The sequence below is a fragment of the Pteropus alecto genome, unplaced genomic scaffold (assembly GCF_000325575.1).
Source record: "Pteropus alecto unplaced genomic scaffold, ASM32557v1 scaffold23, whole genome shotgun sequence".
Taxonomy (NCBI): Eukaryota; Metazoa; Chordata; class Mammalia; order Chiroptera; family Pteropodidae; genus Pteropus; species Pteropus alecto.
This window is the reverse complement of record NW_006435837.1, coordinates 3204276-3230392: the sequence shown is the minus strand read 5'-3', so window position 1 is coordinate 3230392 and position 26117 is coordinate 3204276. Positions and strand designations below refer to the sequence as shown.

General features: G+C 35.1%; 1 protein-coding gene and 1 pseudogene across 4 annotated transcripts in view; one reads left to right on the top strand and one right to left on the bottom strand.

The window, feature by feature from the left end:
• Positions 1-26117, bottom strand: part of RPS6KA3 (ribosomal protein S6 kinase A3) — a 99144-nt gene that overhangs the window by 38871 nt on the left and 34156 nt on the right. For all 4 annotated transcript variants that reach the window (XM_006911620.3, XM_025046589.1, XM_015589158.2 and 1 more), the window contains 2 exons: positions 8527-8643; positions 3911-3992 (listed from right to left, as the gene is read on the bottom strand). In XM_006911620.3, coding sequence (XP_006911682.1) covers positions 3911-3992; positions 8527-8643 — 199 coding nt within the window. The remainder of the gene's footprint in view (positions 1-3910; positions 3993-8526; positions 8644-26117) is intronic.
• On the top strand, positions 4589-4707 carry LOC112479513 (annotated as a pseudogene).

Sequence of the window (26117 nt, the reverse complement as noted above, 5' to 3'; positions counted from 1 at the left end):
AATATCAAGAACAGAATAAAACTTAAAACAACAATCATCTTTGTAATTTATATCCACTGAGAGATCAAAGATCATGTGGCACCCAGGAAACATGAAACTTTAACAGAAGTGGGGAGGGAGGGAAGGAACCAGCAAATTACAAAGAAAAGAAAAAAGAATGGAGACAGCTCATAGATTAAAAGACTTAAAGAGATACCAACCAACTGCGAAATATAGACCTTATATGAATCCTAATTCAAACAAATTGCAAAAAGAAAAATGAATTATAATAATAGTGATAACTGGAAATTTGAAGACTGATTGGATATCTGTATATTAATTTTTACGTACACGATAGCATTGTATTATTTCTTTTAAGAGTCTATCTTTTAGATATATATACTAAAATCTTTATGGAAGAAATTATACAATGTCTGGGATTTGGTTTAAAATATCAAGAGGGGAAGGAGCAGAACACAAATAAAAAAGATTGAACATGAGTTCAAAAATACTGAAGCAGAGAAGGATATATGAGGGTTCTTTATATTCTTCTGTTTCTTTCTGTAAATGTTTTACACTTGCTATGATACAAAGTTTTAAAAAATGGAATAAAAAACAAAGAAAAATCTGGGAAATTAAAAAAAAATGGTAGAAACAAAAAATCTCAATAGAAGGGTTGGAATACTTTCTCAAAACTGAAGAAATAAGTTTCTAGACTGAAAGAGACCATCCCATATTTTGCATGATGAATTTTAAAAACCAACAATAAGAAATACCACTATACAAATTTCAGAACACCAGGTATAAAGAATAGACTGATTCTAAAGACTTCCAAAGAGGAAAAGCAGCTTACACACAATGGACTGGGAATCAGAATGGCAATGAACTTCATAATTACAACACAGGAAACTAGAAGACAATGGAAACAATGCCTTCCAATATCTAAGGGAAAATTATGTCTGACTTAGAATTTTACGCCCAGCCAAATTATAAATTAAGCGGGGGCTGGAGGGGGGGTTAAATAAAGGCATTTCAGACAAGCAACACCACAAAAAATTTACCATCCATTCACTCTTTCTGAGGTATTTACTAGATAATGTGTTTCCACCAAAACTAGAAAGTAAATTGAGAAAAAGGTAGATAAAGAATTTAGGAAAGGATATCTAACACAGCAAAGATGTGAAGGAAATGTGACTCCAGTATACTATTTGGCTCAGCTAGCATCAATTTTTATAAAGCTGTAATAATGAAAACAAAACATGAAAAGGGAAGTGGTGTGTGAGGAGTAGTATAAGAGAAATAAATCCTAATCTTCCATGTTAGGAAGTCAAGACATAGATTATGTCTCCAAATGAAAACAAAGAATTGGAATATAAGAATTGGAATATAAATGTGGAGGTAAATGGCAAAAGCAGCAGCTAAAGAGATGGAAGTCGCTGCTTCTGGGGGTCAAGAATTGGGATAGGGAGGAGGCTGGGTAAAAGCACTGCAATTAATTTGATAAAAATTAAATTTAAGGACAGATTAAGAATTATAAAGCAGCCTGCAATTCCAATAAGTCAAATATTTTCATTTTTCTATGGTCTCTTCTCTATCTATGTAATTTTACATACTTACAGTAGCCAAATCTGTTATAATTGTTCACATAGTTTTAATTAAGTTTGTTTTTGTGATTACATTTAAAATATTTCATTGAAATAATATCCTATTAAGTGGTAGTCCATAATTTTCTAACATTTCTTTATTTTTCAAGATTTATGTAATTTCTAAATTCTCGATATTGTAAATAATGTTACAATGAGAGTTTTCAAGTGCATGAACTCTTTTGAGATTATTTCCTCAGGTGAACTTAGCAGCAATACACCTCTCTGTACTTATTGCAAAACTGCTTTCCAATTTATGTTGCCATCATATGAAATGATAACTCATTATTTTATATGCATTTGTTTATCAGCAAAACAGAACATTTTTCCAAAGATTATTTCTTTTATTCCCTCGCATAAAATCTATTCTGAAATCCTTTAGGTGGAGGTTGTAATGTTATTTCTTAAGAACTCCTAACTCAATCACATCTTTTACATTTATTAGTTAGAATTTTACCATAAGAAAATACTTTCCCTTCTTCCCCATTAATTTATGGATTAACTTGTGGGTTCTTATTTTATTCAGTGGGTTGTAATCTATCAATGCTATTATTTATTGAAATGTTAACATTGTCCTAGATTTAGCTAGTAAGAGCTCTTTAATCAATTCTGTATATTAAAATTTTGTAATGTTTGAGGCAAACAATTTCTTGATTTCCTATTTGTACTATTTTTCATTGTATGAAAGACTAAGTTTTTTTGTACTGTCAATTTGTTTGTAATTTGCTCAATATCGCTTCAGAAGTTTTCTAGATGTGTTAAGTTATAAAATTCAGTTAGATTATCGTTTATCACGGTATAGGGTTTAAGAGGAGACTCTAATTTTCCCCAATTGCTCAGGAGTACTTCGGACAAAATTTATGAAATCATCATTTAAGTTCCCATTGTTTGTATACCTGCTTGGTCATACAGCACGAGAAATACTAATATCTTTGCAACGGATACATTAAAATTTAATATGTAATACTTTTGTACTGTTTTGTTCCACTGATTTATATGACTGTATTATTCCTGCTTTATTACTGCTTTAAATAAGCTTTAAACCTGACAGAGCTATTCCTTTCTCATTCTTCTTTTGTTTAGAATACTCTTTGAGGTATATGCTTTTCAAATGAAATTTTGAATGTTTCAAGAAAAATGCAACTGGAATCTTGAGGATACGGAGCTAAATGGATGACTAGAGGAATATTGAGATTCTTTAACAACAGTTAGCTTTCTCTAAAAGGAACTGGGAATTTATTTCCTTTCCTAGTATTTTTTAGGTTTTTCAGAGTTTTGCAGTTTCCTTTACATATATTATGCACAACGCAAGTCATGTTAAATACATGAAAACAAACTATTTGTATTGATTTTGCAAATGAACTCTCATATAAATTCCATCTATGCAGTTTTATAACTAATGGGATTCATGAGTATAAAGTTATAAAAGTAGTGATATGAAGTAGGGCACTGAGGATATAATTTAATTCCCCGGTCCTAGCAAGAATCAAGTGAAGTACTAGGCCAGGAGGAAGAGACTAGGTAGGAAAGAAACAAAATACATTTAAGGAAGGTAGCAACAGAAAGGAAGCAAAGGACGATTTATAGAGCAGGGTAAAATTTCTCGGAATGATGATAATATCCAGAGTGGGTGACTAATTGGGAAGAATAATACCAGAAATAATAAATGATCGTTACCAATGTTCCTTCCAGAATATTTTAGAAATTTTAGAAATTGTAGGTGAATTGAAGAGGAAAAAAATGATGTTAGGAATCCATACGTAAACCACTAGAGGTTATGTGGTAAAATAACTGATACTATCAAATAAAAGGAAGATTTAAGTGTTTTAAAATCTATATACAATTTCTTTTAAATGACTGTTTACCTATAAGAGCCAAATCTTACATTAGGTTTTTCAAAATCAGAGGCTTGGAATAAAAACTTATTTGGAGACCAGAAGTCAAAGTAATAAAGTCCTTAGAACAAAATCTATTTTGCATCCAGTAAAACAGTAAGAAAACTATATAATTTGAAGATGAATGCAACCTAGCTTTAATCTTCTAAACTTCTACATGCCTAAAGCCCAAGATGAATTTATACTTTTTTTTTTTTATAACATGGTAACTTCAGTTGATTCACATGATTCCTAGTCCAATAGGAAAAATTCACTAAAAGAAAGTCTAAATTTAAACACTGTAACAGGAACAGATTCAGAATGTCAGTAGCCTAGGAATCACATGAGGTCTATTGAGACCTTTCAGTTTGTTTATATTACATGAACATTACAAATAGTAGCAGCAGCATTTACCTTTCAGTGTGGCCTTCTTCAACACTTTCATGGCATAAAGCTGTCTAGCATCAGAGCCTGAGATTTTTTTGACTAAGAAAACCTGCATTTAAATAAAAGAAAATAAGTTTTATGAAGTGTCACAAACCATACCATTATTAAAATAAGACCCCTGCTATAATATAGTTTATTATTAGATTCTGATATATTATAGATCAACTATTTTCCTTAAAATGTATCAATTATAAATACAATGAGTTGTAAACAGTGGTTATAACTTGGGATGTCAATATAAGTGAATACATTTCTTTCTTCCTTTTTGTTGTCTGCCAGTTTCCAAAGAGCATGTAACATAAGACAGAAACAAAAATCTTTAAACTATGTAGTAATTAAAGTCTAACATGTTTAAAGTATAACACAGGTGGTGATAACTATGCCTTTTCAAAAACATTTATTTATTTATTTATTTACTTATTTTTATGGTGACATTGGTTAACGAAATCCAATAAGTTTCAGCTGTGAACTCTGTTCTTTAACAAAACAAAACCTTTTCTGATTCCATAAAAATTGTTATACAGGAGCTCCCTTTGATTATAATTTTCTGTTGATATAACTATTCACTGATGAATGGTCTTTCCTCTATACAAAAAACTACATAAATTTATCACTGCTGGGAAAACCAATTAAAAACACTAAAGAGTCTACAGCCATGCTACCCTGAACATGCCTGATCGTGTCTGATCTCGGAAGCTAAGCAGCGTCAGGCCTGGTTAGTACTTGGATGGGAGACCACCTAGGAATACCAGGTGCTGCAGGTATTAAAAAAAAAACAAAACAAAAAACTAAAGAAACCTATTCACAAATATTTAATGTAACTTAAGAACTTTGACTCCCCACCTTTTAAAAATCAAATAATCACATATGCCTAAATATGAAGAAATAATTCCCAGGTATGTTATTGAGCATTTTCATTTAAAAAATATTTTCACCTCCTTTTGACATATAATGTGGGATTTATACAAAATGAATAAAGCCTGCTCTAAACAATTCATGGTCCTGCTATAACACGGCTAATACAAAACTATCGATAAATCTTTTCTACTTATTTTGACCATTAGTTTCATAATCTTTTCCATCAAACCTTTAAACAGACCTGCTAAATGGACCTGAATTTCAACTCTTTTTCTCTACTGAGAGGTGCCACAGATGGGAAGAGAAGCAATTACAATCAAGAATTAACTTTAGGGTCAGTTCTCCATTACCCGCATTAGCATGTCAGGCTATTAGCACAAAATAAACGTGATTCGTTCAACAGATTCTAGTGCAAGGCAGAGTTCCTCACTTTGAGAAATTGTGCCAAAGGCAATGGGCAATGACCGCAAATCAAGTGAAGCGCACCACCACTAGCACAGAAACTCTGATGCAGGGTGTGTTCCTCTCCCCAAATCATGCCCCTCACCCCCTTCACCATGCCCCACCCTTCAGTTCTTTTCAGTCAGTTAGCAGTGAGCCAACCTAGGAAGAGAAAAGCATTCTTAATCAGGGTGGTCCCAAACAGGGAATGATGTTCAAATGTTGAAAGTTATCAGAGATTATTAATATTTTCGAACAGATAAATTCTAATTAGGTGAAGGTAATTAGGATTTATCTGATATTTATTCATTCTTAAGATTCCCTAATCAAGCTTCTTTGTGCCACTCTACAAGAAAAATTCTTGTGGTTTCCAAACTTTCTTTACCCTCCTTTGAAAGCACAGTCTTAACACTCGTCAGCACTTTTTACTTTGCAAAGGACCTTCACAAGCATTTTTAATATTTTAATCATCATGATAATTTTGGGAGACAAGCCTACTAAATAATGCCTATTTTATAGCTGCCCAAGCTAGGGCTTAGAGATATTAAACAATTTGTCTAGAGTCACAATGGAAGTATTGAGACAAAGAACCGGCCAGCTATCCAGTTTCGTGCCCCTGCTCAGGGCGCTCTTAATGCGGTCCCTTTGGTTACAAGTCAAGCACAGCAGGAGTAGCAGCAGTCCCAGATGCCATCGGATCTTCCCCGACCAGAAAATTTCTGACCTTTCGAACTCCCCCATGAAGCTATTCTAGGCTCTGACAGGTCATCCCTGTTTCCTTGGCTTGGAGCAGCTTTTTAGGATGAGTAAGAAAGGAGACGCCCTATTTTTAATGTTTGCTATTTATAGTAAGGTATTTAAAAAAAATAAAAGGAGAAGCACGCTAACTCCTGGAAACTTAAATGCTGTGTTCACTGAAAATCTGTTGTATAGAAATAAACCCATCTATTTGGGCTTATCCATATACATTGCATGATAATACAATTTCACAGACGCTATGTGCTTGGCCTTATATCATTTAATGCTCACTACTACCCTATGAGGCCAGGACTATTATTTACTCATTAATTCTTTCCAGAATTACATGCTAGGTATTGTGCTACCAGTTCAATGCTGAGACATAGTACAAGGCATTGCCCCTGCACTCATGGAACATTTAGTCTAATGGGGGAGACAGCCAATAAACAAATAATTATAGAAATGAAAAAAACTGCAATTGTGGTGAGTTTTGTGAAGATGAGGTATATAATATTCTGAGAGAGTAAAACAGAGGAATATGACCTAGTCGGGATGGTAGGGATGACTTCTTTGAGATCATAAGTATGAGAAGAGCTAACCAGATAAGGAAGGCGTGGTGGTGGGGTGCAATGTTTCAGGCAAAAAGAACAGCATGTGCAAAGGCTTTCTAGTGGGATGGAGCCTGGTGCTAAAGGACTTCCTAAAAGGAAAACCAACGTGACCAGAACATAGACGCTGAAAAGTATATAAAGTGATGCTGAGATAGCCAGGGGCCCTACCTAGGGGCTCCTCAGCCATCTTAAGAATTGTCTTTATCCTAAAAGCAAAGAGAGTCTACTAAAGGGTCAAGGGGGTGGAGCATAAGGTTAGCTCAAGTTAGCTGTCATGTAAAAAATGGCTTCAGGTAAGAATAAATTTAGGAAGCAGCAGTAAGGAGCCTCCTTCAATAGGCCAGGGAGAAATGGTGGTGGCACACACTGGATGGAGGAGTGGCAGTGGAGGAGAGGACAGGCACAATTTGAGATATCTTTACTAAATCCACAGGACTTGCTGACAAGTCAGACTGGTGGTGGGGGCTGTGAAGGGGGGAAGGGGAGGACTAGAAGGATATGTCACGAATGCCTCCCAGGTTTCTGGCTTATTTAACTATTCATAGTGACAGAGAAATATGAAATAGAACAGGTTTGGTGGGGGTTAGGGGAAAAATCATGAGTTTGGTTTTAGACATGTTGAGTTTAAACTGCCTTTGCAATGTGAAGAGAAAAGAATAACCAGCTGTATGTACACAGAGTTCGGAACTTGGGGGCATGATCTAGATTGGGGATATAAATCTGTTACGTTGGCCATATATGGGTTGTAATTAAGATAGTGGGAATAGAGAAAATAATTAATTAATAAGGAGCATAGAGTGAGGAGAAGGCAGCCTAAAATGGAACTTTGAGGAACTTCAATACTTAATGACTGGCTAGAAGAGAAAAACGGGGCTCTATGAGGTTATATAACTTGCTCAAGCACATATAACAAGTAGAAGAAAAAAAATGAATCCAAGTCTGGCTGACCTAGAGCCCAAACTTGCAACTATCATGTTCTACTGGCTACTTAATCTATATCTGGATTAAAAACACCACTCTGGGTTTGAAAGAAGTTAACAGTTCTAACAAATTACCTATGTTAGCCAAGAATTGCTAACTAGTCACATTAAAATATACAAGAGAGATTAAACTGGTATTGTTTTGGAGCTTGCAAAGCACGATATCTTTGAACATTTCCTTACAGAGAGATGGTAAGGAAACACTGCAATGTGAAAGTTGAATGCAATCTCAGAATTTTCGTCTTGCTGAGAAATAGACTAGATAGACCAAGTAGTAGTAATTCTAATGGTGTACTTTTCAAAATGGAGTACAGGAAGTGTTCCTGAGGTGTGCAGCAGGGGAACAAGGAATACTCGAAGAAAATGATAAAGATGTTACATCTGCTAGAGCAATTTTTAGTTGGTGTTTGGAAAATATTTTTTGATATTAAAACAAACACAGATATCATTGATAGAATGCAACCTTTGCATTCATTGTAAAGGTAAGCTATAAGTCCCCCGAATTTCATACTTGTAGTGATAACCCCCCACCCTAGTTCCTTGGAAGAACCCATTCGCTTTCTGCTGGTATTAGGGATGCTCTGGAGGAAAGATTGAGATGCACTGTTATAATGTATAGCACCTTCTAATTCTACACGAAGACTCGAAAAGAGGCCAGTGTATCAAAGGAATATTTTGTGACTTTTCACCATTCAAGAAGTGCAATTAGAGAGGTCCTGTAGTCTTGAAGATAAAATAAATATGAAGTGAATACTGTCAATTTATAAAAGCTTTCAATGTATGTTTGAATGATTTTATTAACTTTTCCATACTTACTGATGGTGAAAAATGTAAAAACAGAAAATACAGCTTGTAAGGAAATTGGTAGTATTTCATAAAATATTTCTGTTCCCTTTCTGAAGTATACCCGAATTCCAAAAAAAGACTTTTCAAAACGCACATACTCACAACTTACCTTTCCAAATGATCCCTGCCCTAATACTTTTAAAAGTTCAAACTGGGAAGGATCTGCCTTTTCATGTCCTTCCTTTACATGATGTGTGATTGCAATTTCTTTGATACTGCCTTCTTCCTGTTGATGCAAATATAAGGGGAGAAAACAGAATTAGAGCCACTTTCTCCAGCTTTTAATCAAGCAATATAAATTTAGTGTATCATATCAGAAATCCTCAGATTAACATACACAAATCACCTTTTACTAACCCACCAAGTAAACAGAAAATACATGCCAAGCAAACATACTTTCAAGTTAAATGTCAGAGACAGAATAATACCAGCCTACCACACAGGCCAATTTAATCTCTATATAACATTAGCACTGAGTATTTCCAAGTCTTCTTATGGGAGATAATTAGAATAGTTTTTATGGGGTGAGGGTAGAGAGTGTAAAGAAGTCTGAAAACAGATCAGAGTAATCTGCTGTGCTCTGACATGTGGTTGTTATTAAGTAGACCTAATGCTATACACACAAAAACCCTGTTTATTGGTGAGAGGAGTTGAAAAATAACCCAGGATAAAAGCGGAGATTTCTACCCCTAGCAAGGCCATCTGAGTTAGTATACTGAAATTTATTCTGTTCTAAATATCTAAGTTATGATCTATTTCTAGGACTACCTGAGACCTCAGAGGGAGGAAAAAGAATAATTCTAAAACTGCAAAACAAAATAACTTCAAACATTAAATCAAAAAAGACAACATTTGGATGGAAGATTAGAAAAAAATGACTATTCAGCATAATCGGACAGTGGAAGGTCTCGGGGTTAAAAGAAGGATTTTTAAAGACAATGGAGGTTTCAGTATATCCGAGGGAAGCTATCAGAAGAGAAAGGTTGAAAATGAATGTCAGTTTACATAGAATTTCAATTACTTCTTCACTCTGAGATCACCAAATTAGATACACATTATTTAATCAAGATACATACTGTATGTTACAGCCAAAAACTACAGTAAAACAAAATCGAACAATACCAGAAACATAAACCTGTCAGACTATCTTTTCTTCTTTTTGCCTACCATATTATTTTTTCTAGTGCATAAGTACTATTAGCAGAATCTAAATGTCTTATACATAAACAATTATTTTTATTACTATGATATTCCATATAAAAATTTGAGCTCAATTAACATTTTCTGAGACACTCACAGAATGCTGGCAATATAGGGAATTACAAAGATTTCTCAAAAAGATATAGCAGGGTATCCTAATGTTGTAGCTTTTGTAAATGGGTAGCAAAAGGAAAAAAAAGCTCTTGTAAGAGGACAAAAAGGGAACCCAAGCCCACCATTTTACTCTGTAAGACAGAAGATGTCATTTGTAGATTGTCCTACTACTGCTTAGGCAGCTTAATCATTTTGGACTCTCTCCCAGAACTTTGAAAGTAAAACAACCCCCTTAATATGGTTTAGTCTTTTATTTTGTAATTTCACATGCATTATCTATCTCCTTTTAGTCTCACAACAATTCTCTACAGTGGGCATTAAGGGAGAATCAACCATTAGCTGACTCAGCTCTATTGCCTTCCCAGGAGCCCCTTCTCTCCAAAGGAGACCAATGTATGTAAGGGCTTGAGAGTGATACTTGTTTGTAACTATATTAGGAAAGACAGGAAGCAAATCACCAAATTCTTTTTTTTTTAATTAATTGCATTGTGTGTTCCCCTCCCATAGTTAGATTTCTTTCTGTCACCACATATTTGACCCCTTTTACTCCATCTACCTCCCTCCTTCCCCCCTCCTCCACTACCCTCAGGTAACCACTAGTTTATTGTCCACGTCCATGGGTCTCTGTTTATTTGATCTACCATATGATCCAGCAATCATCAAATTCTTTAAAAAAAAAAAAAACTTTCAAAGAACATATATATGTGTAATTGATTAATATCTAGATTAAAATCTAGCAAATATTAAGCACCTACCATGTATCAAGCCTGGGTTAGGTGCTTTTTCATTTTTATATTTATGCTTCACAACAAGTCTTTGACTACATATCAGTGTTAGAGGGGGCTGACAATAACACAGCGGGGTACACCCCGGGGCAAGCAAAAACATTTCAGAATTCTCTATGGACTCTTCCATTCACCACTAGAAATTTGACAGATCTTTTAAAAAGGTTTGAATACTCTATAGTCTGAAGTTTAAAGAGATTAAGATCACAAGCCAGTAACTGGCAGATTTAGGGCTCAATTCCAGGTTTTCCGACCTCTAACGACTTCTAAAACAAAGGTCTTGGCATTACACTACACTGAGACTGTCAGAGGCTCTTGGTGGTTCTCCATTTGAGATCAATGACAGGAGCATACAAACTTATTTCCTTGGTCTTTGTAACTGGTCTGTATCTTTTGGGTCAGTTAGCTAAACTGATTAGAGAAGTGGTCTATGAACTTTTGGTAGCACATCCTTATCAGTAAAAAAAATTTAGCATATACTCAATATTTATATACTTATTGGCCTAAAAATTATATGCATGTACTTTTTGTATTACTAAATTATACATACATTATAAGTGGAAATGAAACTATAAAGAAGTTCTCCTCTTTCTTTTCTATACTCCAAAGTGCTATCATGTCTCACTCCGAAGGTTAGTCTGTTACAGACTTGAACTCATGAGGCCAAGTTCATGGGTTGGATTCCAGCATGTGTCAGTTAGCCTCCTATGGAAAAAACTAACTGTTCAAGAACCTAACTGAAATCTAACGGTCATTTGTGCCCTTAAATGAGGCTGTGAAAAACTATACTCTGTAACATTCTATATGCTTTACCACTTTTTTTCTTGGGTAAGTGGGATGTGACTTATTAGGCTATATTTTGTCATCTTATGTTTTATAGGAAATATCTACTACAATTGTCTGTCACAAATAAAGATGTGACACAGGCAGGAAAGGATTACTGAATTATATGTTTTGCATTTTGCAGTAAGCATACAGGATTAAACCTTATTGCCATAGTGTGAACTGCCATCAGGCCATGAATCTCAAAATAAATAGCAGTTACTATACAAGAAAGATTTCATCTTTAATGTCTACTCTTCCTTTCCTCTCATGTTAAACAAGTTACTAAAATCCCTCTGATTCCCTCATTCACTAAACATATTCTAAAACACCTACTATGTATCAATCATGTGGTACTGGGAATACCTTTCATTCTTTTTTTTTTCCTATCTCCAATAGCATCATCAAAGTACCATCCTTCATTACCTTTCCTGTAGAAAACTGAAACTAGCTTGGTTACTCATAATATCTATTTCTGCCACTGCCAGTCCAATTATTCCTCTTGACAAATTCATTTTCTGAAAGTAGACAGTTCCAGTCATACGAACAGACTGCTTAAAAACTCTTCCAAGTTTTCCCAAATTAAATGTACTGCTTCACCTTGGCATTTGAGGTCCTCTGCAATATGGCCTCAACCACTTAACTGGTGTTATCTCCCAACATTCTCTTACTACACATAGCCTGTCAGTCCAATTATTCCTCTTGACAAATTCATTTTCTGAAAGTAGACAGTTCCAGTCATACGAACAGACTGCTTAAAAACTCTTCCAAGTTTTCCCAAATTAAATGTACTGCTTCACCTTGGCATTTGAGGTCCTCTGCAATATGGCCTCAACCACTTAACTGGTGTTATCTCCCAACATTCTCTTACTACACATAGCCTGTTAACTTGGATTACCTCCCGTTCCCTAATTTTTTTTTTTTTTTTTTTTGTTTTTAAACAAAATTTAATACAAGACACTAGGGAAGATTGATTTCAGCATGGTTAACTTGGATTACCTCCCGTTCCCTAATTTTTTTTTTTTTTTTTTGGTTTTAAAACCAAATTAATACAAACATGCACATGGGCAACAAATCAGTGACAGAACCACTTATGATGAAAAGCAAATCTCACCCTTATACCTAGGCTTTTTAAAAAAATTAGTTTTCTGCACTTTGATTATTTCCTTAATTTTAAGACAAAAATAAGAAAGTCAAGGGACTCACTTATATTATGCCCCTTCCTTCATCTTCCTCTCCACTATCTGATAATTGTATTACTTTAACATAAACTTCTTGTCTTTTCTATCAGTTCCGGATAGAAGCCTAACTCGCCACTTCATAAAAGGGGGCTAATAGTGCCCAGACATTCTTTCTTTCAAACTTCCCCCTACCTGCTGCTAGCTGAACTTTTACATTTTTATTAATATTAAGAAAATTAACATCCTCTCCTATAACCACAACCAAATCCTTCATGCTGAAAAGCTGAAAGCCTATACAACAGCAGCCACATTTTTATGACAACACATTGGTCAAATGAAGGCTAGGAAATATATTAAATTTCCTTTTATATGGGCTTATAACAGTGATTTCCAGGACAATCCAAGGGGACTTGAAAAAAATACTACTTCATGAAATGCTTAAATTAATGATACATTTTAACTTTGATTTCTATTTGGACCATGAATCTCTTATAGTTTTCTATTTTTACTGTTTCTAACAGTTCCCCGCCCCCCATCATTCTTATGGTAAGGTTAATTTAATCATTATTCTTAATTTTTTCTTAGTCCTTAACCATACCTTCCATTCTTCTGAGAACCCTCTCTTGCCCTCCCATTGGGACGGGTTGTTCTCTAGCCTTTGCTGCACAGCTATTATCTTGGGATATTTCTTTCCTAGTTGAACCTACTATTTTCATTTTCTCAAGTTTTTGTCTTTCTTAGATTACTACATTGTAACTTCCTAAGAAAGGTGATGTAGAAGGAAACTTTCTGAACCTTGTACATCTGAAAATGTCTTTATTTTGTCTTCACATTTGTATAGTTTGGCTTGGTACCAAATGCTAGGTAGAATAAAAACAATCTTGCCTTGGAACGCTAACATTGGTCCAGCCAGGGCTGCTGATGAGATGGGTGATGTTAGCCTGATACGCACTTTTTGATAGGTGACCTGGTTTTTCTTTCTGAAAGTGTTAAGAAGAATTTTTTCTATCCTTGTACTTCTGAAATTCCACGCTAGTGAGATAAATATGGGTCTTCTTTCTCTCGTAATGCTAGATGTTTAGTGAACCTTTATAATCCAAAGACCTGAATTCTTTACCTCTGGGGGAATTCTAACATTTCTTTGATAATTTCCTTGTATCCGTCCATTTTCCAGGGTTTCACTTTTCGTAACTCCTTTATTAGTTGGATATTGTATGTGTGGAATTGAATCCTTTATGTCACTATTTTTTTCTTTCTTCCTGTCTCTATTTTCTGAGACTTCTTTGACTTTATTTTCTGACCCTCATACTGAATTTTTAATTCTGGCAAATCTTATTTCTAAATAAATTTTCAAGTGCTCCTTTTCTCAATATTTTTTTCCCAGTAGCACCTTCCTCCACTCCTTACCCTTCTCCCCATCTCCCAATGGATGCAATCATTCCAAATCTCTTTGAAGATACAAACTGGAATTTAAAAATCTTTTTCTAAATTGGGGCTCAGAGAATAAAATAAATATATTCTTGGTGATAGAGAGAATCAGATTGATGCCCATGGCCCGAGTTCCAAAAAATTTGCCACTGTTTTATCCCCAATATTTTTCTGTTCCTTCTAAGTTTGATTTTTACTAATCACATCAGCAAACTATTTTCTATCTACTTTTATGTATATGTAAAGTCATAGTAGCATAATAGGCAAAATATCTTCGTCCCTTAATGCCCAGATTGTGCTCAATGTCACTAATTTTTCCAAGTTATGGGACCATGAGTATTTTAGACGTGAATTTGAGGTTCGACTAGGTTGTACTAATAATGCTTGGGCAATCTTGGACAACAGATAGGAAAGCAACGATGTGATGCTCAAATCTGGAATCCAATGAGATGGCTGCAGAGAGGAATATCAAATTTCCGAAGGCGTTGATAAACTAAGGACAGACTGACATTTGCTTATGACAAATATATCTTATGTCATGAAATTACCTGTTACTGAAATAAATCTGTCACATGAAAACACAGAACTACAGTTTGACAGTTTGTAAAATTGTATTATTGCCTATAAATACATGGTGAAGCAACTATAATTTTAGAGAAAAAGAATTCTGTCAATGAAGTGGAACACAGATATAAGTTATAGCCATCGTAATTACTCTGTAAGGCTCTCACATTTTTATATTCTCTGGCACAACTGTGTTTTAAATGATACATGGATACCTGCCCATTCATTATCACAAAGAACTTACTTTGTGTTTTTAAAAAATTATACTAAATTACATATATTTATGTTTATTTGGTAAGTAAAGGTCTAGTTGTAGGCAAAATTGTGAGGCTGGCAGCTGATCTATATCACGACCACATATCATTCATCTATACTCCCATCACTTTCAGATATTTGCCACCTCAAGCCTTAGTGTTCAATACCCTCAAGCTGTGTATTGGAATTCATTCATTCATCCAGTTAAACATTTATTTATTGAGCACCTAATACATGCCAAGCAGTCTTCTAGGTGCCTGAAATATACACTAAATGAAACTGATGAAAATCTCTGCTGTTTGAGGGAGATACTACTACTACCACTACTAATTCATGTTAGAACATGATAAATACTATGGAAAAAAATATTAAGTTGGGTAACAGGGATCAGGAGTGCAGGGACAGAAGGAAGGCTTACAATTTTGAATAAAAGTATCAGGGCAGGCTTTATTGAAAAGGTGCTATTTGAACAAAGACCCTGAAAGAAGCAAGGGAGTCAATAACCCGGGGGAAGAATGTTCCAGGCAAAGGGACAAGCCAGTGCAAAGGCTAGTGTGGGAACACCCAGGGAGACCGGTGTTTGGATCAGAGTGCGTGCAAAAGAGAGAAAGAGAACAGGTCCAAGATGGACTAAAACTCAGGTGGCTCTCATGCTTTTGCTTCTTCCCGATTGCCTGGTCCTAATAAAAATGTTTCTGATCTTTGACATAGTATCTTAGGTCCATTCTTTTTCATTAGAAGGCAATTCATATTATGGGCCAGGTACTATGTTAGGTGTTAAGAGATACTAAAATAGAGTATCTGCCCTCTAGGAACTGAGCTAGGGTTTAAAAAATGTTATTACAGGATAAATATCTGTTGAGCTATGACCCCTGATAGATAAAACAAAATCAGTTCAGTTAAAACATGTATGATTTTAGGAATTCTGTAAAGTGTCATTTTAGACAGCACAGAAAAATACCAGAAGAAAATTCATGGACAGGTGGATCTTTTGGTGTTCCTTCAATCACACAAAAAGCCACCTCATTTGTTTCCCAGGACCAACGAAAGGTCTGTAGGTTCCCTTCTAAGTGGTTTTTAAGGTTCATCTTTTAATGGGAAAAAAATTAACTTAATGTTTCCTTTTCAAGTTGAGAGTTAAAAAATAGAATTTTGTTTTTAAAATGTAAAAAGGATTAAAGAAACGGAACTAAAATCAATGCTATCTATTTGAGTTACAGAAAATCTAATGTTGTAACATGCTAACATTAAGAAAACTGGGTGATATTAATTGATTTTAAAGAATGATTCAACATTTGGCATTAAGCCCTGCCTTGTATACATAATTTCCTTTTTCCTCCCCTCCCTTGAGTCAGGAAGTGTGTTCTTAAGGCATTTGTATTTTCTAAATTGTTTTGAATGTCCGAAATATTGTTAAAGCTTGAAGTAAAACATTTAAATGTTCCTTGGTAAAAGCCAGTAAATAAGCATTTTCTAACCATGGATATGTAACCATTTTTGGCCTAACATAAAAAGACCATACAAGTGAAAAATGTATACTTTATTTACCTCTTAAAAGTAATTCAAAATTAAAGTATCACCTTCTACATAGATACCTATAGTTCTGTAATATACAGTTTTTTATTTTAAAAAGATTTTTTTTAGATGATCAAGATATACAAAAATTATTTGGCTGTGACACATAATTAGGCAGGTTATTGAAGTCATGGTGAAAAAACCATACTTTAATTTATTCTAGATTACAATTCAACCAAATCCAATTTATTTGATTTACTAATGGATGATAAATTTTGCTCAGCATTTTTCATTTAACTAAATACTTAAGGAGAGTAAGCCAGCTTCTTGTATCTATGCTTGAGAAAACAGCATTGCTGGTTCGCCAGACTAACGTTCTCAGTCACTGCCGTGAAGAGCACAATTTGCTCCCAAGTGAGAATCCCAATCAACAAATTTAATTCTCTTTAAAGAGCAGCAGGATAGCACAATCCGCACAGCAAAATATCAAGTTGATTTTTGGCAAGATTTAAGATTAAATATAGTGCAAATTATCATTCACTAAGTACATTTTAACAAAGTAATGCTTTGAAAACTGTGCCTATTCTAAGTTAGATAAAATTACTTGCTTAAAGTAACTTAAACAGTTGAATAAAAACTTCAGATTTTTAAAGGAACCAATTCAACAAGACTAATTTTAAGTCCTTGACTATTTAAAATACATTCTTCTACTCATCAAAATATTGCTGATATTACAGTAATCTCCTAAGTATTACTAAGTTCACAATTTTGTTCATGCCTGGTTTAATACTGAGAGTTACAGTCATCCGTTTTCTGTAAAAGTTTACGAACACTAGCTAAAAATTACTCTAGTGCTAGAAAGCCAATGTAAAAATAAGTTTACAAAACATACAGACTTGAAATGTATACACATAAATGGCTTACTTTTAAAACAGAAATATTAGCCTTTAAAAGTTCTATAAACATTGGTTATGAATTTTGAAAAGCGTCTTAAAAGAACATATAAAATGAAATAAGTGTTTAATTAATTATACTTAGCTCCAACTAAAACATTTTAGTTTTTAAAGAAGGTGAACAAAGCTTACCTGTATAGAGCGAACACGAAAAGACAAAAATTTAAACATGGCTACGAAACCATGATGGTGATAAAAGAATTTCTGACCGTAAAACTTAAGTTAGAGAGAGAAGGCCAAGCCCCTGCAAAGTTTTCTCCTACCAGCTGTTCCGGCAATTAGAAAATTTCCTGTCAGGCGGGTCCTGAAATGCTAGAAAAAGAGGCCTGACAATTTTCCTGTGGTAAAAGAAAGGAGGAACAAATGGCGAGGGCACTCATGTAGCTGATAGGTAGGGAGGCCAGAACAGGAAGCCAAAAACAGATTTGCTGATAGCAAAATCCTGTTGAAAAGTTCTTTACTCCTGGTTCCCAGCAATCCAGTGAATTTTCACAAACAGTGAACATTACTTTATTTCAGAATCCTGAGAAATGCCAGTATTTCTTAACTATATGATTCTTTAGAAGCAACTGAAACTAGTCAGCACTATTAAAATAATAAGTCATTGATGTACATGTCAAATTTTACCCTTTGTAGTGTTTATTTATACACACACTCAAAAGGATACAGTCTCAAGACTATTTTAAGTTTATATATAGACATGTCATGGGTGTTCCCTGTCAATGAGAAAGAGTTTCATAACGATGGGAAGAAAATGACCACATGCGAAAGAAACTTTCCGATTGTAATGTAAAGACAAATTCTTCCTGTCTTAAGAGTAAATTATATTTAAATTCACATTGGTTATGAACATCAATTATCAACTAGGTTAAAGACTTCAAGGCCCATAGCTAAAACTCTCATTTCTAGTTGATAAAAATCTAAATTAAAAAAAAAAGTTCAATCCCTGGGATATTAGTGAGCAAAAGGAACACTTACTGAAGAAGCCAACCCAAAGAAGAAGGAGGGGTCAAGCTACCAGACAATCCCTTACTCCATCCATTTCATTCTCTAACAGCTTCTAGAAGTTCTTCTAAGGTATTTTTGCTTTGGAAAATATTTTAATATTTTTTAAAGTATGCCAATATTCAGAACATGATAACCGATACACTGGCATTTAAACAAAACCAAAGGACAGAAGCATTGAGAGCTGTGGGAAAATGTGGTGCTTAACATACATTTAATCTACGTGGAACCGACAAAAACCTCAAAACGTTAATCTACAATGCCAATATGAATTTAACAAAATCACTAAATTTTCAAAACCTGAAGAGCCTCTACAAACACCAGGAATGATTAGCAGGCTTTCTAGAGGAAGGAACTACGGTCAGGTAGGCACATGTTTGATGATGGAGCTATCTATACTGGGAGCGCAGTTAGCACTCTATTATTGAGCAAACATTAGAGTGCTCATTAGGTGCTACAGGTACCGTATGAAAGGCTAGGGCTCTTCCTGCTATATCAAATTTTTATGGCAATATTCTATAAATGTTCCTGCTATATCAAATTTTTATAATGTTCTATAAATGACCTAATGGAAATTGGAGAATTAAAAAAAAATTGCTCAATTTAAAAATTCTCCTATGTAACCAAATACATTAGAATCAACTGGGACCCAAATAAATACCCAAAACAAAACTCAGAATTCTGCCTGGGAAATGGTGCACTTCTCTTCATTACAAATGCATACCTAAATTTTTTAGCAAGGAAAGCACTTAGAAAGTTTCCCATCAGAACAAAAACTCTCCCTTCTCCCAAAAGGAATTACTTAAGGCTCCTTACAAGGTTGCAAAAGGGCAGTAAGGCTAGGACAACCACCTAACCAGAACTGCAGCCTGAATGTGAAGTACCTCTTAAGACTATCACGAAGAAGCAAACGTGGTTACTGTACCATAGATTAAGATGTACAAAACAAAATAGGAGTGTCTCTGTATAGAGCAGTCATCAATTTTATTTAAGTAACACATAAGAACGGGAGCGACCAAATAACCTTTTTTTAATTTAAAGGATTAGTTTAAACTGGCTTTAATGACTATTGATGCTCAGGTTAATAAGTCACATTTTGCTGTGCACTGTGCTTTTTAATATTAGCACTAAGAAAATGAAACAATATTTTGGATATCAAAATTTGAAATAAGTCTCCCTGAGATGAAATAATATCTTAATTAAAACAGCGTGGTACTGCTGTATAAAAGATAAACAGAGCGTCAGAAAAGAATGTAACACTTTACATCTGAGAGAAATGTAAGGACATTTGGCTACCTGTTTGGAAAACGCAGAAGTCATAAGGAAAATATTGATAGAGAATTTATTATAAAATTCGAAAACTTCTCCATACCAAAAGGTACCATAAACAAAGTTAAAAGACTAGCTCACGTGACTGAAATCCCTTATAATCATGCTATAACTCACGACTGAGCAATTGCTTTATTTGGGTGTTCAGATATCGCTTAAACAGAATGAAAGCTCTTAAGGCCCTTAGATACACTGTTTATGACATTTATTACTGTTTAAGCACATCCCACTGCCCCTACCAGATTAATCTTCAGAACAGGCGCCATACTTATCTTTGTATCCTCGCAGCAAATAGCCCATAGTAGCAACTCAAATAATGGCTGCCTGAATAATTGTATCATATGCCAAAATCTGAAATAGACATTACTTGTGGGGTTATGCATATGAAACTAGATATTATGTATACTTTTCCTGCCTCTAACTCTTGACTTTCTTTTAATCTGTCTTATAAAATTTTCAGCTAGTTTTTCTTCATTTGTGTATCTTAATGGTTTCATCATTTACCTTATTTAAAAAGTAATTTTTATCATAAAAATTATGCACGTCCATTATAGAAAAACAATAAAGAGAAATAAAAGGGAGAAAAACAAAAGAGAAAAAAATCACTATCTTGGTGCATTTCTTTCCAGTCTTTTTCTGTACACATGCACACACTTGGACCATACTATACATATTATCATTTTTTTTTTTTCTGTAAAGGGCCAGACAGTAAATGTTTTTGGCTTTGTAGGCCATATGGTCTCTGTCAACTCTGCCACTGCAGTGGGAAAAGGAATGAGTGAGGTAGTGTTCCAATAAAACTTCATTTACAAAAACAGGCGGCAGGCTTCAGGTTTAGTTTGCTGACCCCTGTTCTCTATTATTAAATAACTTTTAATGCATTATTAATAACTGCAGAGGATTCTACTATACAAATCCCTTACTGTTGGGTATTTGATCTTCTATACCACTGGGATGTTTCCATCCTTTGTGCATACCAACAATCATTTAGACATAATTTCTAAAAGCGAAATCACACTTCTAGAAGCACAGTTTGCAACATTTTAAAGTTTTTTGATCCTAACTTATATGGCAAGCCGTCCTCCGGGAAGAACCTAAATAATGAGGAAACCACATCAAGACCTCAGGCAGGGGCAAACTACAGCCAGGCGAGGCCAGAGGCAAACTACAGCCAGGCGAGGCCAGGGCCAAATTTGGTCATGCCAGTCTCTGTTTACATATGAGCTCCTGCTGTTTTTGCCCTACAATGGCTACTCTGCTGACTTGAATAGTTGCTACAGAGACCATATGGCTCACGAAGCCAGTAAAATATTTACTACCTAACCCTTTATAGACAGAGTTTGCTGACTCAAGGTCTAGAGCCCTCAAACAGAAAGAGCAGCAGATGCAAAAGAATTGAGATAGGAATCAGCTTAATGGATTCAACACACAAAGGAAAGACCTAGGTTGCTGCTAGAACGTGGTGAACACTGAAGAAAGAGGAGATGGGGAGGTAGTTTGGGGCCATATTAACTAGGGCCTTATCGATTATTAAGAAGTTTGGATCTGGATTTTATTTCAAGTGTAACGGGAAGCTAATTTTCCCAATTTTAGGCAATGGCATCTTTACCAATCCCAAGAACCTTAAGTCCTTTTTGGCTTTCCTTTCTTATCTAATTTTCTTCCCTTCATATTTAATCCATCAACAAATTCTACTCATTTCATCTCTGAAATATATACCCCAAATCTGTCTATTTCTAGTTCCTCTGTTACTCTCAGTACAAACTCTCATCATCTAGTGCCATCTAACTGGTTTTCTTGCTTTCCCATCTTCCCTTTGCAATCCTTTCTCTTCATGGCAGCCAGAATCTAAAAATAGAAATCAGACGGGACGCGCTCCTATCTCAAATTCTTCAATGTCTCCCCATCACAGAACAAAACCCAAATTTCTCATAATCCATAGAACATAAAGCAAGCACTAACAAATGCTACCCTGATCCTGACTTGGGAATATACTTACTAAATCATTCATATATGATGCCAATATTAGGTTTTAGGCACGTTTGGTCACGTTAAAGTCAGACTATTTCCTTTTTACTAAAAGTGGAATGAATATTCAATTTTTATAAAATGCCTTTTTATTATCTATTAATATGGTCACTTAGTGTTTCTCTTTTGACCTACTGCTTTGATAACTTAGATCAATAGATGTCTTAATATGCTTGTATTTCTGAGAAAAAATTTGTTTTAATAAAAGTCTATATTAGATTTGTAAATTTTTAAGGATTTTTGCATCTATATTCATAAATTAGGTTTTAGCATAGTTTCCTTTCCTATGTTAACTTTCATTTTCAGGGCTATGCTAACTTTATAAAACAAACCAGAAGGCAATGAAAATTTTCTCTATGCTTTGGAACAATTTAAAGACCACAGGAATGATCTATTTCTTGACAGTTTCAAAGATTTCTCCTGCCAAATCACTCGGTCTAGCACTGGAATTGCAGGAGTGGCGGGGGAGCAGGGGCGGGGAGAATGTGGTGGTACTCGTTCTTTACTAACTTAAATTTTCCCTTGCTATTGGTCTACTCAGTTTTTCTATCCCTTCCTAAATGATATCATTTAGACTTTCCTAGAAAACCACATATTTCAGCAAAACTTTCATATTAGTATAGAGCTACACTTAGTATTCTATTATATTTCTTAAACTTAAGAAAAATTTCAAGCATACCTAAAAGTAGACAGAACAGTATAGCAAACACTTATGTATCCAGCACTCAGCTTTAACAATTATCAACTCATGGCCAATCTTGCAACACACTTCCCCCCACTCCCATACTTAATTATTTTGAAGCAAATCCCAGACATTATATCATTTCATCTGTAAATACTTTAGTTGTTATGATGTTTTAATCTCCTTCCTATCTGTGGTTATATCCTGTTTTGCTTTCCTAATGCTGTACATTGGGTTTTTTTTTCCTGTTTTCTAATTCACCTATTTTGGAATTTATATTTAATTCCTTCCTCTTGCTTTTTATAGATCTACTTTATAGTTCTTTTTCTAGCTTCTTTCACTGAGACCTTCATTTCTTTATTTGAATTCTCATTTATTAATATATTTTCTTTCAAGTAAATTCTAACAATATCATTTAAGATACTACTATGTTCTAAGCACTGTGCTTTACTTATTTCAGTTAATTCTCACTACAATGAGGTAACTACTATTACCCATACTGCACATGAAGAAACTGAGGCTTAGGGAGAAGTTAAGGAATGTGCTGCCCAAGTTCACAGTTTGGAAGACAGAATGGCTGTGATGTTGGTAGGAGTATAACCAGGCAATTCTACCTGGGAAAGGAGCGTATTATATGTATGGCCAGTGGCTGACTTAGGTCAGAAACCAGAAGGTGCTATACCTTTTGATAAAACCTTGAAGGAAGACAGCTCAGCATTGTTCCAGAACACTGTTCTACATCATACATTTGGCAAAACCCAAACCCTGGTCAAACCCTGGTCAAATGCAATTATCAACCATCTTCATGACTCCATGATGGCTGAATCCTGCTGGAGAAAAATTAACCTCTATGACAAAAACTTAAAATTAACATGTTCTTAACCAATTCCTTTGGATACATTTTTTTATATGGCTCATTCAATTTTTCAGACACTAAATGGTTTCCATTTAAGTACTGGAGAATTATTCTCCAGCACACATCCATCAGCAAATATTCTAAAGTACTAAGGTTCTAAGGTTTTTAAATCAGAGATGAGAAATAAGTTTCATGATCAACTTGAACCAAATAGCACCGAGAGGGATTGCTTCTAAGGCCTTGTCTCAATGGAAAGCATGCTATGCTCCATTTGCAATATCTCCCATGAATATAGAGAAAGGGCGAGGGAACAGCAGCACCAATGTCCCAGGTAGAATCTTGCAGTAAGCAGCAATACACCCTAGGTGGTATTGCTCATCTTCCTATCCACACATTTTTCCTGCTTAGCTTAGAGTTCTTTTTACTTAGTCATGTTTGTCTAACATGGTTTAAATTAAAAGACTCATTTAGGTAAAGGGGCTACAACTTTCAATATGCCAGTATTTCAGGTTGACTCAGTAAAATATTCATACTTGAACAGAATGTAGATCAGTTTGATCTCTTTCCAATTATGGATAAGATCACTTAAACTGAAAAAATAGGTATTGTGATGAACAGACTAGAGCAGAGGAAAGCAATTTTGGATCAGAGGCACCATATGAGTTAGGCGAGCCATGATACAAAAAGGGGTTTTTAGTTTTTTAAAAAGCAATTAGGTGTAGGGGAAAGGGACACTAGGAAAGAAAAAAAAAATAACCCTGAAAGAGCAAAAAAATGTAGCACAAGAAAACCTTACACACTTGGAAATTTTGCCTATTATACGCATATTCCATTTAGTACTAATATGCAGTGCTAATTACAATGCTATTTATCTCAGAAATATTTTCCCTAGTCGTATATACTTAAATCTACTAGAGTATATTTTTCCCATACTCTGAGTTCTAAAAGATACTCTCAGCCAATGAGAGCTAGAACAGACAATACTTTACACAATTAGTCAATAAGTGTCATAAATGTACCAGTCAGCTGTTCTCTGCCAATGAGCACTCTACTGTACTTTCCTGTGTTTAGTGGGTTCTTCACTATCGACTGTCAACTCTGCTAGTACTTCTCTTTCTGTAGTTAATTTAGTGTTTAACGCATGATGACAGTAAGAGGTGTATAGGTGTGTGCTGGACTCATGACTATGAGTATCACTTTGGATCTTCAAATGCAAGTTCCACAAAAATGGAGGAAACCAGTGGACAACTGGGAATTGGTGAAATTCCCTGGATACTGTGAAGGCCATCACACATATTACTGCAGCCTTAGGGTTACTATATGAACAGTAACTGGAATAATGGCATGCACAGAAGTTAGAAGAAACCACTGCTAAAGGCCCATCATGACTTTAGGAGATATGAAAAGAAGAGAGCACTGCTGGTGCCTGTGTCTTCCATAGGGGTGCTGTTCTTTAACTCAGCATTTACGGCCATCTACGATCTATCTTCACTTTATCTTTTTAAACCATTTTTTATCATTACTTTTAATAAACTTTCTCTAATTCTTGACTATCATGCATGTGACTATGATACAAGAGCTACAAAGACTGAGTTGATAAATATAATGTTTAGGACTATAGTAATATAATGTTTATAAAGTTGATGTTATGAGCAATTAATGTATGCATGGTTATTAGAAATAAATGGTTAAAGGGAACAGAAGAGTCAAAGGACCAAGTTAAGAGAAAGTCAAATCATTTCACAATTTTGTCTGTGGCCAGGGCTATTGTCAGCCACAAAATTACTGGATTCTCCCCTAGTTTCTACAGAGTCTGCTTTATCCCTTGTGAATAGTCTGAGAGAGCAGGACCAGCCTCTGGAAGTAAGAGGAAAATTAACACTCACAGGGCTCTTACTTTGTGCTAGGTACTTATTTATCTCCTTTAATTCTCAAGCCTCAGAACAATCTTCACCTGGCACTACAAGAGCTATAAAGAGAATTATTTCCCTACTAAGCAAGAAACTCTTTAATGATTCTTGGATGACTATGGAGAATTAACAGTCAAGACTCCCTATTTCTTCAGCACGGATCATGTAGAGCATGGAGTTCTCTGGCTAGCTGACAAAGAATGGACAATTCTGGAGTCAAGGAAGATATACTGGCTTGAGGTGCTATACAGCACTCTGCCTTCTGCTATGAAGACAGTCTTTCTCCCCAGCCCCATTAAAATAAAGGCTAAAAATAAGTCTCTCCAGCAGGGAAGGGAGAACAAGACACTGGCTGGAGAAAGTTAACTGACGAGAAATTCAGCTAATTATACATAAATATGGATTAATATGCAAATGTTCCTAGGGGAGGAAGATGGGGGAAGGTGGTGACTGGTATATTCTGGTATGAACCAATTTAATTAAATTTTCTTGTGTTTTATGAGATACATGGAAGAAATAAAAGTTTTTATTTCAGGTGTGTAAAGACAAGAAAGGATCGAGCCTTTAGAAAGCCAAGGAAAAGGAAAACAGCATTAAAATTGCAGAAGATGGAAGGAGATGTAGGATATGGGAAGGAGGCAGACTGCAGGGCAAAGGATAAAGGGGAAAGAGGAAGAGATGAAGTTCAAAAAAGAGAAAAATCCAGCCAGAATAAAATGGGCCTACTGCAAACAGAAACCAGGAGACATGTTCAAGAGATATCATAGGGGCAGCTCCACCATTCACTAGTAGGCTTTCACTTGATCTCCCTATTTCCAGCCCAGTGGCTCACCCCACTTCTTACTATGCCTACAGCTCTGCAAGTGTGGAGCCTCTCTGGTTCCCTGTTCTCCATGAGATACCTTCCGTCTCTTCCAGGGGTAGGAGAGAGGAGAGAGTGAAGGCTCTTTAATATAGACCAATGTGACCAATCTCTGTTTTCAGCCCCATGCCATATTTCCACTTTCCATAGTACCTGGTGACCTCATTCTTGAGCTCTTCTGGGGCTATGGGGGCCATGAATGGCCTACTTC